At 36.7% G+C, this 15264-nt stretch overlaps 2 protein-coding genes across 7 annotated transcripts in view; one reads left to right on the plus strand and one right to left on the minus strand.

Annotated features, from left to right (window-relative positions):
* LOC309627590 (uncharacterized protein) overlaps window positions 1–15264 on the minus strand; it is a 564483-nt gene that overhangs the window by 503063 nt on the left and 46156 nt on the right. The gene's annotated exons all lie outside the window — the stretch shown is intronic.
* The window catches only part of NDST3 (N-deacetylase and N-sulfotransferase 3), a 160213-nt gene that overhangs the window by 128221 nt on the left and 16728 nt on the right, over window positions 1–15264 (plus strand). For both annotated transcript variants that reach the window (XM_082389622.1, XM_082389623.1), the window contains exons 8-12: window positions 707–803; window positions 5186–5309; window positions 9193–9367; window positions 12737–12907; window positions 14335–14444. In XM_082389622.1, coding sequence (XP_082245748.1) covers window positions 707–803; window positions 5186–5309; window positions 9193–9367; window positions 12737–12907; window positions 14335–14444 — 677 coding nt within the window. The remainder of the gene's footprint in view (window positions 1–706; window positions 804–5185; window positions 5310–9192; window positions 9368–12736; window positions 12908–14334; window positions 14445–15264) is intronic.

Consider the following 15264-nt stretch of genomic DNA (forward strand, 5'->3'; position numbering starts at 1 on the left):
CACTTAGAGGTTAAAATTAAGGATGTTCTAGATACATCTTGCACAGTGGGTTTGGTTTAACTACCATAGACCAAAAGCAGATTCCCTAAGGTAGTAATTCACCCTCATTTTACCCTTTCACTGAAATTTAGTGCTTTTTAGTATCACAGTCTGTAAAGTTATAGTTTTAGACATACATTTACTGACCTTTGAAGGCAGCTGAAAGCAATCTGCTGTCTCTTTAAATATTATTACAGCCCGATCTATCTCCCTTTGAAGCATAGCAGGAAAGCTCAAAGTTACTTAGAATAAAAGTCTGACACCTTAAATTTCAGTTACTTATTGAATGCTGAGAGTGTATCTTCTTTTAGGTTAGCGCAAGCACAGTCTCTGCCCAACAAGCTCATTATTTTAAAACTTAAACCACACACCCACAATTAAGACATAGAACTGCCAATGGCAGAAAAAATATTAAACCTGCAGTGCTATGAGGCTGTTTTCCCATAATGGAAATGTCTCCTCTCCCTCACCTCCTCAGTAGACACTCGACTTCAGTATGGAAAGGAGTTATTTGAAATCTTCCATGATGCCACTTCAAGACTTTCACTAAAAGAAGGAGACACATAGCCTTGTTTCCTGGGATATCTTTTCAAGGACAGAAGTTGAAAAACTCTAGCACACAATGGGCACCCACAAAAATACAACTCTATTTTCTTCTCCTGTTTAGAATCCTTGTGATGACAAACGCCACAGAGACATTTGGTCTAAAGAAAAAACCTGTGATCGCTTACCAAAATTCTTGGTAATAGGGCCCCAGAAAACTGGTGAGAAATTTTTATGTTATAATTAACCAAACAGTGTAAAAATCCTGATGAGAAGACAGTGAATTCATGTCACAATGACTTCTCAAACTGCCTATAAATACTGATGAATGAATAACATTTTATTCTCCGACGTAATCTTTGTTTAGCTCAATAATGTGTTTTTTAAAGTAAAAAGGATGAAAATAGATGTCACACAGTTTGAATATCCAGCAGTCAATTTGGTGGCAAAAGTTATGTTTTTTCCAAAGACCTTAATTGAAAAGTGGTATTATTAACATTTCTAAAATCAAAACTAATCACATGTTTGGAGAGTGACTGACAGGATTTCATCAAAAGTCAAGATGGACACATGTAAGTACCTTTAACTCTTCTGGAAATTTAGCCTCTTCCTGCCATCTTCCTGATATAGTTTATTTCTAGACTATTTCTTGCAGAAATGACTATTTTCTAAAAGTCTATAAAAGATGTTTGACAAGCAGAATTCCTAGACGTAAACAAAACTTTGTGCTAAGAAAGATATTTATTCATACCCAGGAGAAATCTTTGGCGCTTTTTCTTAAATTGGTGTGCAATTTTTTCCCTTAAACTTCCTGTCTCTGTAAGAATCAGTATTAAAATGAAGCCCGGTGGAAGCTTTAAAATGCCGGACATTCAAGCTGTATCCTGCATGATAAATTATTTGGGGCTTTTCATTTCTAGCTTCACCGAAAACAGCCATTTCAACCCTTCCTAAAGGGAATACATTCCCTTTCCTCATTTCTCTAGAAATAACTGGGGAGAATCCTACGTAATGCACACAGTAAGTTTAGCCTATTCGTTTTCTCTTAGTCCCATTTACAAATATCAATCTGAAAACAATAATAAATATGACAAATAGTTCTCTTATCCTTATTTATTTCACTTGTCCTTATCTGTTTAAAGTCAAGAAGCAACTAGAAAGACATTTAAAGTCTCTTTAGCGAACTCCCACTGTCATCACATAGCTTTGTCATTAACAATCACATCTCTCTGAAGCTTGGAAGATCAAGTTTGCCTCAGAAAGCCCTGCAGGATATGCTTCCTCTTGTGTTGTGCTAGATGTGTAGACATTTTAATATCATAGTTGGATGACAGAATTACTTGTCATCTTTAACTCATCTGGGTTTCCAAATGTTTATGTTACAATTTGTAGATGACATTTACCTTTGGAAGGGGATTTTTATCTCCTTTTTATAGAAATTGAATTTTTTCCCAGTTTTATAGAGGTATAATTTACACACAGTAAAATTCACCCATTTTAAATGCACAGTTTGATGAATTTTAGAAATTGTACACAGTGGTATAACCACTACAACATTAAAGAGATTTAGAACACTTCTGTCTCCCTAAAAAGTTTCTCCATGTCTTTTTCTTCTGAGTCCTTGTAGGATTTTTTTTTTTTTTAATTCAAACAGCAAGTCACAAAAATTATAATCATCCTCATCAGTTCACTCAGTCCCATGTAATTAATTTTTTTTTCATCTTGATCTTTTGTTAGCACTTTTATGAATTCATCAGTTTTCCATCAGAGTTCTGAAAATGCTTATTCATTCAGTTCAGCAGTATAGTCAGTTACCAGAAACCTGTACTTGTCAGTCTTTTCCATGATCTCCATGTCTTTTTCTCCCCAATCCTCAGCCACAGCCACTTTCCGCCACTATAGTTTTGCCTTTTCTAGAATTTCACATAAATGGAATCATAAAATATGTAATCTTTTGTGTTGGACTTCTTTCACTTGCATATTGCTTTTGAGATTCATCCATATTGTTGTATATATTGATATTTTATGAGATTTTTTTTTTTTAAACTTTGGGTTTATTTTATTTATTTTTATTTATTTATTTATGGCTGTGTTGGGTCTTCGTTTCTGTGCGAGGGCTTTCTCTAGTTGTGGCAAGTGGGGGCCACTCTTCATCGCGGTGCGCGGGCCTCTCATTATCGCGGCCTCTCTTGTTGCGGAGCACAGGCTCCAGACGCACAGGCTCAGTAATTGTGGCTCACGGGCCTAGTTGCTCCGCGGCATGTGGGATCCTCCCAGACCAGGGCTCGAACCCGTGTGCCCTGCATTGGCAGGCAGATTCTCAACCACTGCGCCACCAGGGAAGCCCAATGAGATTATTTTTTAAATGGACAAACATATCTTCTTATATCAGTTCCATAAAAATTAATTAGCTTCATTTTTATCTTTAGTTTTGCCAAAAGTATTTTTCTGAATAATTTTGCACGGATGTATAGTCATCTGGATATGCAAATATTTTTAGTGTTGAAACTAACAAAAATATAAAAACTGAAGCTTTTTTTGAACATGTGTATCTATGATTATGCAGTTGAGATACACACACACACACACACACACACACACACACACACACACAGAGGACAGTTTATTCAGACCCAAGAATATGAGTAGATAAAGACAGAATTCAAACACCACAACTTAATTTTTTGACCACTGATAAATTACAGTATGCCTTTTACTGACTATGCAAATGATTAGATCGTATTCATTTTTTGTTTGTCTTATTAATGCTCATCATGCTATTAAAAGCAAATAACATGATTTAATACAATTCTTAAAAATAAAATTCAGAAAAGAATGTTATCAGTTGATCTGAGAATGGAATTAATCTATTTTCTTTTTTCGCATTGTAATAGCTATTCTTTCTGTCTTTACAAATACTATATTCTTTTCAATTTTTAAAAAATGCATTACTGAACTCTATCTCAATAAAATTATTTTTAAAAATACCTTACAAATATTTAGATATGGAGCTATTTAGGTACTTTCACTTAGATTATCTCACTTGACCCTCATAGAGCCCTGATAGCTAAGTATTTTCTTCCCCACTACACAGATAAGAAAACTAAGACTCAGGTTAGATATTTTTGTTCAAGTTCACACAGCTGGTAAGTGCTGGAAATAAAACTCTTGATCCTAGAAGTTATCGGACTCTAAAGATCATGCTCTAGGACTTCCCTGGTGGCCCAGTGGTTAAGAATCCGCCTGCCAATGCAGGGAACACGGGTTCAATCCCTGGTCTGGGAAGATCCCACAGGCCGCGGAGCAACTAAGCCTGTGCGCCACAACTACTGAGCCTGCGCTCTAGAGCCCACGTGCCACAACTACTGAAGCCCGCACGCCTAGAGCCTGTGCTCCGCAACAAGAGAGAAGCCACCACGATGAGAATCCCGCGCACTGCAACGAAGAGTAGCCCCCGCTCGCGGCAACTAAAGAAAGCCTGGGCACAGCAACGAAGACCCAACGCAGCCAAAAATTTAAAAATAAATAAATTTATTAAATAATTAAATAAATAAATAAATAAAGATCATGCTCTAGAAAGCTTTACTATGGATTTCAAGTAATGGAACATTTTTTTTCCCAATAAGTTTTAGATTTTGTCCCATATTTCTTCTAAGTCAGTGATTCTTAAAGTGTGCTAAATCAGAAACTCTGGGATAGAGCCCAGCTCTCTGTTTTAATAGCCTCCAGGTGAATCTGATGCATGCTAAAGTTTGAGAAGCACTGTTTTAAGTCAAGTTTGTGAAGAACATTTTTACCTCGTATATCGTAGGTTATCTGTGATTGTAGATAAAATATTCATTGTTTGGCTCAGATATAATCTAGGAACACTGCCTCTTCCAATTCATTGTTTTAGAGAATATTGCTGTTGGCAGTTATTTTAACAAATCTATATGAGTACCTGTGATGTGCCATTCTCTTCCTAAAAATGCAAATTTTGTCATGTCACTAACAAAGGGCACCAATTTTTTTTCAAATTTAGCAATTTAAACAATTTTGGCACTACTTTTTATAGGTATGTAAGTGCATTCAAACTTAAACTGGTTAAAAAGTTTAAATTCTGTCTCAAATTAATAAGCTTTCATAGGCCTCGGGAAGAACTTTATAGGGAAACCCAAGTATTAATCTGATAATGTAACATATATTAAATAATGATAGCTTTCATTTATATGGTACTTTATTAATATCAAAATATCTTCAGATACAATATGTCTTTTTGTCCTCAGGAAAGCCTAGGAAATAATCAAGGCAGGAGATTTTCCACTAATAAGTCAAGACAAAGAAGCTAAAAGCCAAAGACACAGACCAAGTCAGTGACTGAACTGAGGTCAAAAGCCAGTTCTCCCAGTTCCTGCAACAGGCCTTTTCTCACATCACACTGTCCTCATTTTTTAGAATTTGCTTCTTTTAAGATGCTGGTTATCTATTCAATTTAATTCAAGGAGTACTTATATGTGTCTGTTTGGATCATTGAAACACTTAGTTTATTAATGATTTTGAAATGCTAATAGTAGGAAACTGTGTTTTTGTTTAATTAATCTCTGAACCTCTATTATCTTTTCAGGAACCACTGCTTTGTATTTGTTCCTGGTTATGCATCCTTCCATCCTTAGTAACTCCCCCAGCCCAAAAACCTTTGAGGAGGTACAGTTCTTTAATAGAAATAACTACCACAGGGGGATTGATTGGTAAGATGGGTTATTAGTATAAATCTAAAAGTATATGTACTGTGCACAGTATAAAATTAGCGCTTATAATTATAAACATTTAAGTTTGTAGCCACAAATAAAAGTCATCCTCCGTGCCTTAGAAACTGATTGAAGGAGCACGAAAATTATTCATAACAAACTTTTCTCAGGTTACAAAGGGACTTGTCGCCTCAAGAGACTTACATGTAATTTTAATTTGCATTAATTATCTGTGATGGTAATTACAGATAAAAAGTCAGAGAAATACCTAATACACAGGAATTTCATTTCTCTCTACTCTTAAGAAAACACTTTCATAACTTTCTGTTCTTATGCACTTTGCATTTAAGTGATGCTACAGTTCACATATATAATTTTCAATTTTTACTTTGGTACAAATGTAAATAAATAGAACTAGAAATGTGTATGCATTTTATGAGTGATGAAAGCTATAAAAAAGCTATCAACAATATACAAAATTTAATTTTTGGCCTTTGAAATTAGAACCATATCAACCATCTAAGGAAAAGAGTTAAATTAAAATTAAAAGTTAAAATGTCAATATACACAGAATATGTGATGTAGCAGGAATAAATGTTGCAAACAGACATGTTAATCATAAAATGTATCTAGAAGTCTTTCTTTTAAGATATAAATTCTGGGCAGAAAGTGGTATAAAAGAGTAAATTCTTATAATAACTCTAGAGCATGAACATAAACATTTTGCATGTAGTTTAGCAGAAAGGTGTATATTAACTTCTGTTGTCAAATCGCATAATCTCTGTTTTATATGTATCAACCCCCTCAAGTTTTGCTTGTGAGCCATCCAAATGGAAAGCTGAAGAAATGGATCGAGTATAAGTTGAGCACCTACTAGGATTTACATATATTCTAATTGTTATATATTTCCCTGCCAATTCTTCAGTATAGTGCTTGATATTAATTAATTGCAGTAGTGTTAAATAACAGCTGTGAGAATCAAGAAACCCATCAACTACTTCAGCCACTATTTTCCCACTGACTCAAATATCAATATACATGCTTGTATACAGTAGAATAAAGTGATGTTCACATCAGAACTAAAGGGGGTGATTAAAAACTGCTTTGGAAATGGAGAGGAATGCAATAATACTTGGATTCCCTGGGACTTAAGAATATCTGTGAAAATATTCAATTAAAAAAAAAAGCTGTTCATAGACAGTAATGTGTACAGGCACTATATAACAGAAACTAAAAATCCCTTAAGTAGCCTACAAAGAGATGGCATAAATAAGTAGAAGACTAAAGACAATTAAAGATTTTAATTATAACTCACTAAAATACCCCAACTGTAAACATTTTTGATTGACAAATTGTGTTTATAAAAGGCAGTTAACACAAAGAGCAAATAATGGTAACTGCAAATGTCAATCTATTAGCGATAACTAGAGTTTTGCTCTCAAGGACATCAATGTATTCAGTCTTCGGACTGGCCTTACCTCTCCCTGAAGCATCAGTCAGCACCTCAGCATATCCTTTAGGACCACAGAGCCACAAGGTTGAAGATTACGTGTCTCAGCATGCCAAGGTCACTTACAGAAGCTCAGGCACAGTTAGTTAATCTGGATACATGGATCTGCTCTTCTTGGAGAACTGGGCAAAACCAGGGCTGCCCTAACTAACCGGCAGCCTAAACACAGGCTTAGGGCACAAGCAAAGCAGGGCAAGTGAAAATGAGAAAACTCCATCTTTGATTAAATAGCCAAGATTCGTGATCAGAATCTCTAAGAAAAATGTTTGATTTATGCATACAGTTAAGTTTTATGTTTCATGGTTTGGTGTTATTTTTTATAATTACCTGGGGAGGCAGTGGATGGTTGGAGTGGCACATGGAGAGCCATAAAATCCTGTTAACATTTGGAACCTCTAAACATCTTAATTTGGCTTTGAGTAAAATCACTTAAAAATACAGGGTCAACCCAAGAAACAAATAAATGTGGAGTGCTGCAAAAAATCATGTCTTTCAGTTAAAAAAAATTGCTGAGCTGTTATGAGAGTAGCAAAGCTTAAATGAGGCCGGCATTCGCTTTTATCCCCCATATTGTTAAACCACTCTAGTTTTTTGCTCACCAATTCTTTGAATAACCTGAATTCATATTCCAAACGTGGATGTATTTCCACCCTGGAAATATGAAGCTGAATTCTTTATTTTCTTATGAATTCATCAAACATTTTTCAAGTGCTTATTAGTACCAGCCACTATGTTAGAAAAAACATGGGCATATAGGCAAACAAGAACTGGCCCCTGCTTTCTCTGTGAGCCCCTGGAGCCTTGTGGGTCCAAGATCCAGAACTGCTGGAGGAAGTTTTCAAGGCCCAAAATGTTGTAGGTATAGAGGACTACCGGGAAGGTGGGACAGTTTTTAGAAATTAAAAGTTATCCTGCCCTTCTTTTGTGATTCTTGGACCCTTGCTGAGAATAAGCAAGCTTGAGACAAGCTTGGACCAAATAAGATACCACTAGACACTTGATATAACCTTAGCACCCCTGGAACAAGTGTGGGCGTCTAAATTTAAAAGTATCCTGAAATATGGCACTTTCTATAAATAGAGTGTACACCAGAACAGTTAACAGATCAAACTTTCCAGAAATGTTTATATATGTCTTTACCCCTAAAAGAAAGGGATGCCAGAATGACATATCACCAACAAGGCAATTTCCAGAAAACATAAAAGGATTTCTTTACTGCCCTGAGTTTCAAGACATCACTTTGTTGCACCAGCCAAACTTTGTAATATGGTAACAACTGGAATCCTACTAGAAGCTTTATTGTGTGACTGAAAACACCACACTGCAAAAAGAAGTCATCACATAAATGTTAATGATTCTCTTGTTCAGTAATTACTGAACTACCTTGTCTTGGTAACCCAAAGTCATAGTGGCTTATGAATTGAAGAGGGTGTGGGTGGAGTGTGAGGCTATTATTATAAAATGTAAGAAACCCTAGAAGTTAAATTTGCGTGTTCTTTCTAAAAAGGCCCCTTTTCCTTTAAAGATGTTCCTTGGTGCTTCAGAAATACCGACTATCATCTGCTGAATTCATTTATATTTGACATTTTGTACAAATGGAATATTATACAAAACCCATTATGTCCTACCTTTCTGTGCTTGAGGCTACAGGTATTCCTGTGCTCACTCTGCTGGTGATTTGAATTCTCACCACACTTAAGGATACAGGACCGGACCTTGGAAAATTTGATAGTATTTTATATCTGAAAATATATACATACTTTTTAAACTTCTATAATTTTTCTAAAGAATATAAATGGCTCTATATGGGAAAAAATTAAGGAAATGGGCAGTGTTTATATCAGATCTGTTCTGCCCTTTGACACTTTATAGTTGAATATAATAGCAGCACAATACATTAGTGGGAATGAAATTATTTTTTCTTGTGATGAAGTAAAAACTGTTTTGTCTAAGTTTTTTCAAAATGCCTTTGAACTGAACACATCATTTGTTTCGATCAAATTTTCTTCTTGGTTGAGCACTCACATTTTTCTCTGTAAAATATTTCTGCATTTAGATACATTTTATACAGTTAGGTTGAATATTATTGCCATTTGATCACTCTATGTGTACATTTTTGTTATCTCCCATACCTTTTTTTCTTGATATTAAGTAGAACAAAAAGAAAATGTATTTAGAAAAGCATTTTCGAAATACATTATTAGTGTTCTATACATTTTTTCCTTGCCAACAGGCTTGTGGGACAAATGCCTTAAAGAAAAAGGCTTTTGTTTAAGAAACAAATGAATTTTGTTTGTGGGACATTTTTAACATCTTCAGTCACCAGGGTATGAGTATAAACCAGTCTTATTTTGAGAAATATTTCTTTTCTAGGTATATGGATTTCTTCCCAGTCCCATCTAATGTTACCACTGACTTTCTGTTTGAGAAGAGCGCCAATTACTTCCACTCAGAGGAAGCGCCTAAAAGAGCAGCTTCTCTGGTCCCCAAAGCCAAGATCATCACCATTCTCATTGACCCATCAGACCGAGCATATTCCTGGTACCAGGTAAGGAAAATACAGACAGAATCCAGCAAGTAGAAGAGGAGTATGGAGAAGGGAGGGTGGTTTTCAGCTATAGCCACCACCTCGGGTTTTAACAGAAGAGACTTGCTAGCTTTTTATCTTCAGGAAGGTAAATAAATTTTTCTTTGTTTCCATGGAGAAACGTTCCCCTTAAGTTTTTCTTAATTTTGCATTCATTTAATTCATGTATTTAATAAAATGTTTTAATACAATGAAGAAATTAAAATAGAGCAAACAAAATAGTATATACTTTTATGTATTCTGCTTCTATATATCTGCATTTTAAAAGTAAAGTGTTACAACTTAAAATCATTATTTTTCATCTAATATGTGTATAATGCTGCTATTATTATCTCAATTTTACAGATAAGGAATATAACTGATTCCCCAAAGCAAAAATCACAGGTCTTTTTTTTTTTTTTTTTTTTTTCTGCAAAGGGCCAGAGAGTAAATATTTCAGGCTTTGCAGGCCATATGGTTACAACTCTGCCATTGTATTGCAAAAGCAGCCATAGACAATATGGAAATTAATGAGCCTAGCTGTGTTCCAATAAAATTTTATTTAGAAAAACAAGCAACAAGCAAAATTTAGCCGTAGATTGATGACCCTGACTCTAAAAGAGCTTAAATAACTGCTGTACTGAAGAAATAACTTAGTAGCAAAACTAAATATAAGAATGAATTCTTCATCCTTGAAAGCCCAGCCAGTGTTCCCTGTTCTAAGCCTCTTTCTCATACACTCCAGGGTTGCCATTATGCTTCTGCTGTTGGTTAGAACCTAGCAAAGAAACGATCACTTTGAAATAATTTAACAGACTCTAATAATAAAACTTACACATCAAATACATGTTTACTTTAATAAATATTAAAAATAATAGGAAAAAAAACTGCCCCAGTGATATTTTATTAATCATCAAGTGGAAAAAGTTCAATAAAAAGCAGTCAAAATTAAATATAAGAGCATAACAAAATTAATAGAGTCAGTGTGTTTAGTCTCTAGTATCCTTAGTTATCATTCCTCAGTTTTGTAATTTAAAAACCACTTTCCTGGGGCTTCCCTGGTGGCGCAGTGGTTGGGAGTCAGCCTGCCGATGCAGGGGACACGGGTGCGAGCCCTGGTCCCGGAGGATCCCACATGCCGCGGAGCAGCTGGGCCCGTGAGCCACAATTACTGAGCCTGCGCGTCTGGAGCCTGTGCTCCGCAACGGGAGAGGCCGCGATGGTGGGAGGCCCGCGCACTGCGATGAAGAGTGGCCCCCACTTGCCACAACTGGAGAAAGCCCTCGCACAGAAACGAGGACCCAACACAGCCATAAATAAATAAATAAATAAAATTTAAAAGAGATAAGCAAAACATTCTCTCTATAAATTTGATCTTTAAAAAAGACCAAAAAAAACCCACTTTCTTAATGTTCATGTGTTCATCCATTCATTAAATTATTTTAATGACTACCATGTACAAAGTACTGTTCTAAGTATGTTCTACAGGTAAATTAACAAATGTGGATGCTACACTTAAGATCGCTTTCAGTCTAATTGGAGAAATATGTGTAAATAACCAGTGTATAAATCAGAAAGTGTTAAGTGACAGATAGACTCCTACAGAGTGATTAAAGCCCATCTGATAAAGACCACCAGGAACAACAAGTTAGGTATATTAATTGGCTGCAGCAGAGGAGCCTGAACACTTGAAGAACTATTTGGGCACTTCCCTAAAGAAGAGAAGGATTTGTAAGGGGAGAAATTAAGGTAAAATTAACATGAAGTGTTTGATACATGCAGGCAGGGCTGTGTGTAAGCTGGTTGTCAGTAGGTCAGGGCTGAAAAGCAGACTTAACGGTCCAATTTCCTTGGAAACTATAAAGTTAAGATAAATGTGGAATGTTACGTCCAAAAATCACTTACCTGAAACTCTGCACCTGGGTTGGAAATAAGGCTTCTTTGTATTAATGTGACCCACATAGCTCTGATCCTCCAGGCAAGACTGGGATGTTCCATTCTCCCTGACTTCAAACATCTAAATTCCTGACAATCTATGATATTAGAGAATAAAGTTTCTCAGCATGGGGTCTTTTTTAACAAAAGCAGTTTTTCCATGTTCACAAAAGGAAGCACAGATTGTCAGGAAAGGTTTTGTGGCTGGGACAGACTGGGGGAAGGTCATGGGATCTTAGACAGGCATACTGATAATGATCTGCATGATAGGGAATGAGACATCCTGGAAAGCTGGAACCCACACCTCCGCACGAATCAGTCATGCCCAACTCCTACAGCCATCTCTTAAATCAAAAATACAGCAGATTGCAAACTGACTGATTTGATATTGTGCTTTTTACCTTTTCCACTAGGTATCTAGACAAAAAGGAAATAAGCCTTAATTGACTCAACAAGAAAAAAGAAAATTGGAGCTTGGCAACCACTTAGCCCCTGAAAAATTGAGAATTTGCTGAAAAAGGAGGTTTCAAGGCTGCAAGCTCACAAAACGTCCTAAATAGTACAAATAAATCGCTCCACAGTGGCAAAATGCAGGCCTTAACAAAGTCTAGTGGAGTTTGTAGTATAGTCATTTGAATCTCAATTGCAGCAAATTTGCTATTCAACTAGATGTGGTAAACATCCACAAACCCACCACTAAGCCTGAATATTTTTTGGTCAATTTAGGGGAAAGGTGATTTCCTCAAACCCCTGGGCGTGAGCCTGAGCCATTATGAAACGCTTTCCTATCTGGATTGCTGCTTTCTGCATTTTCTGTACAATAAGCGATTCTGATTCGTCGCAAAGGTTACCATTAGGTAAAATAATCTTGGCTTTGAGATGCTAGGTAGTATATTATAAAAGCTGTGGGTTTCAGATAATGCACGTCAGAGTTTTCAGTAGTTTCTCCATTTAAATAGCCGATAGGGCTTTTCTAATCTAAAACTGCATTACTAGATGGAGCTAAACTACGTGGCAGAACTAGTAGGGTGCTTTGTGCATTGTGGATATTCACTGGACGTGATAAATGGTTTCTTATGGGCTGAAAAGGGGGCATTAAGGCAACTTTCAAAAGTTTACTTTCAGAATAATATGTATACAACTAAGGAAACGATTCAGAAAAATTGGTTAAGGAATCCTATCAAGAAGAATTCCACCTCTACCAATTAATTCTCAAACATATACTCTCATCAATGTCATAACTTTAAATCCTGATGCTCCAAGCAAACATTTTCATCCTTTATTAATTGCAAAACAAATAACTCTCCAGCAGTGAGGCACTTCTTCCTTTAGCTTTGAGACTTGTCACAGGGATTGTTTTTTAATTATTTATGCCTATGATTCAAGTCGGTTTAATTATCCACCTTTTCATCATAGCATCAGCGATCCCATGAAGACCCCGCAGCTCTGAAGTTTAGCTTCTACGAAGTGATCTCAGCCGGGCCCCGTGCATCCTCTGAGCTTAGAGCCTTGCAGAAGAGATGTTTGGTCCCAGGGTGGTATGCCAGCCACATCGAGAGATGGCTTATTTATTTCCCTCCCTTTCAGGTATTGAGCAATAAGAATCTACATCATGTTACCGTCTCATTAAGTTTACAGCTCTGGTTTGGTTTTCTTTTGCTGGTTCCTCTAGGCTAGTGACTTTGCCTCTAGGCTAGAGGGAATTTTTACTCATTAAAACATTACTAGCCTTTACTCTTTAGTTGTAAATGAGACTCTGGCAAACAGTAATAGGCAGAGGTAGAAAAACTATCTACTCTTCTTTCTAGAAGTATTTCAGGATAATTCTCCCTGCCCTGTTTTCTAGTGCATACCCTTCCTGATTGTAGACAGCTTCAGAAGCTTGATACTCCTGGTTCTTATTCTGAGAATAAAGCTTGAGAACCTCTTAACCAAACAAGGCAAATATTGTTTTGCTTAATTAGGTGCCGTTATTTCCCTTTGAACCACCTTGCTGCATTTTTCACAAGTCCTATGTTTTCCTTGGCTTCCTTGCTTCTCTCTTTTGCCTAGCATTAGCCTAGATTACAAAATCAGCCCCTACTGGATTGCATAAAGCAGTCCAGTCACATCAGACACAGTATATGCCTGTGTGTCTAGAAACATGCTAGCCATAATGATACCATATATGCAACCATATATGGCTATTTAAATTTTTATTAAAATTATATAAAATTAAAAATTAAGTTTCTCAATCACGTTAGCCACATTTCAAATGTTCAGTAGTCACCAGTTAGATACCACAGCCATTGAACGTGTCCATCAACAGAGAAAGTTCTAATGAACGATGCTGGTAGAGACTAAATAGAAGTATTGGAGAAGAGGTGTGAGCAAGAGCTGCTTTCCAGGCTTTATGGCCCTTCATCATGGTCTCCTGTCATTTTATCTTGCTGGGACCACCCCCTTCCCTCACCAGAGTAACAAGCAAATTCTTGCCTTTAGTCTGTTGAGGAACTTCTGTTTACTTTCAGGCTTTCTGGGACTCACCTTTTTCTCCAAATGGATTATCAAAATATTTCCTAAAACTTTACAGTGCTACTCCTTTGACTGGACTCATGGAGAATGGCCATGTCCTCTGTCTCACCGTACCTGGTCTGGTCACTTTTCTTCTTTCCTGCAATGCTCCTTCCCACCTTGAATCATGGAATCATTGTTTTATCTGTTTTTAAACTTGGTTTCCATTTGTGATTTTGTAGTCACATTTCTTAAGCTCTCTTGGTACCCTCAAATGCCTTTTTTGTTTTCATAGTGTTTGCAGGACTTCTCGGACTACAAAACGTGAGCACATTTAATTAGTGTGATTTATTTTTTGTTCCAGGTCATTAATGAGGATGGCCTGGTTAAGTCTTAACAACAACGCACACAAATCCCCTCAGTCTCTCATTGAATAAATTCAGAGTGCAGAATTTTTTAATTATGCAGTTACATGTCTTTTTTCAATGTGCATTGTTTTTTTTATTTCCTTGTTAATTTAGTTGCTAATTATTGATGGGCAACAGCTAAGAACTGATCCTGCTACAGTGATGGATGAAGTACAGAAGTTTCTAGGAGTCTCTCCTCATTATAATTACTCAGAAGCTTTAACGTAAGTTTATATTCTAATTAATTTATTGACGTTTCAGCAGAGAACTGATTTTAAAGAAATTGTAGTTTGGTGATACAGCTGTCAAGTTAGCTGTTCCTTACACACTGATTATTTTCCAGTTGATATTAACCTCTTGAGAAAGAACATTTCAACAGTTTGGCAGAGAAATGTCCAAAATCCTCTATTGATTTCTAACTAGGAAAGATTTCCCCTTGAAGGAAAAGAGAGGAACAAAACAGTTGCAAATCTTAAAAGCAACAACTAACCTTAAAAGAGGCTACTTTAAGTTGGTAAGCACTAAGCCTATTTAACAGACAATAGTGAGACCTCTTGGAAGTATTAAAAAGACTTCTTGAACTAGGTGATTTATGAACTCCTCTCTCTTCTGTGTAATTTTCAAAAACCAACGTCATACAGCAAGAAATAGCCCAGGGCTTCCCTGGTGGCGCAGTGGTTGAGAATCTGCCTGCCAACGCAGAGGACACGGGTTCGAGCCCTGGTCTGGGAAGATCCCACATGCCGCGAAGCAACTAGGCCCGTGAGCCACAACTACTGAGCCTGCGCGTCTGGAGCCTGTGCTCCGCAACAAAAGAGGCCACGATAGTGAGAGGCCCGCACACCGCGATGAAGAGTGGCCCCCACTTGCCGCAACTAGAGAAAGCCCTCGCACAGAAACGAAGACCCAACGCAGCCAAACATACATACATACATACATACATACATACATACATAAATAACTCACATATAAAAAAAAGAAAAGGGTGAGGCAAGAGAAGCACTAGAATTTAAGGAGGCACTCACTCTCAGGATCCCGCAAATA

The sequence above is a fragment of the Balaenoptera borealis genome (assembly GCF_965194805.1).
Source record: "Balaenoptera borealis genome assembly, chromosome: 4".
In the NCBI taxonomy this organism is placed as follows: Eukaryota; Metazoa; Chordata; class Mammalia; order Artiodactyla; family Balaenopteridae; genus Balaenoptera; species Balaenoptera borealis.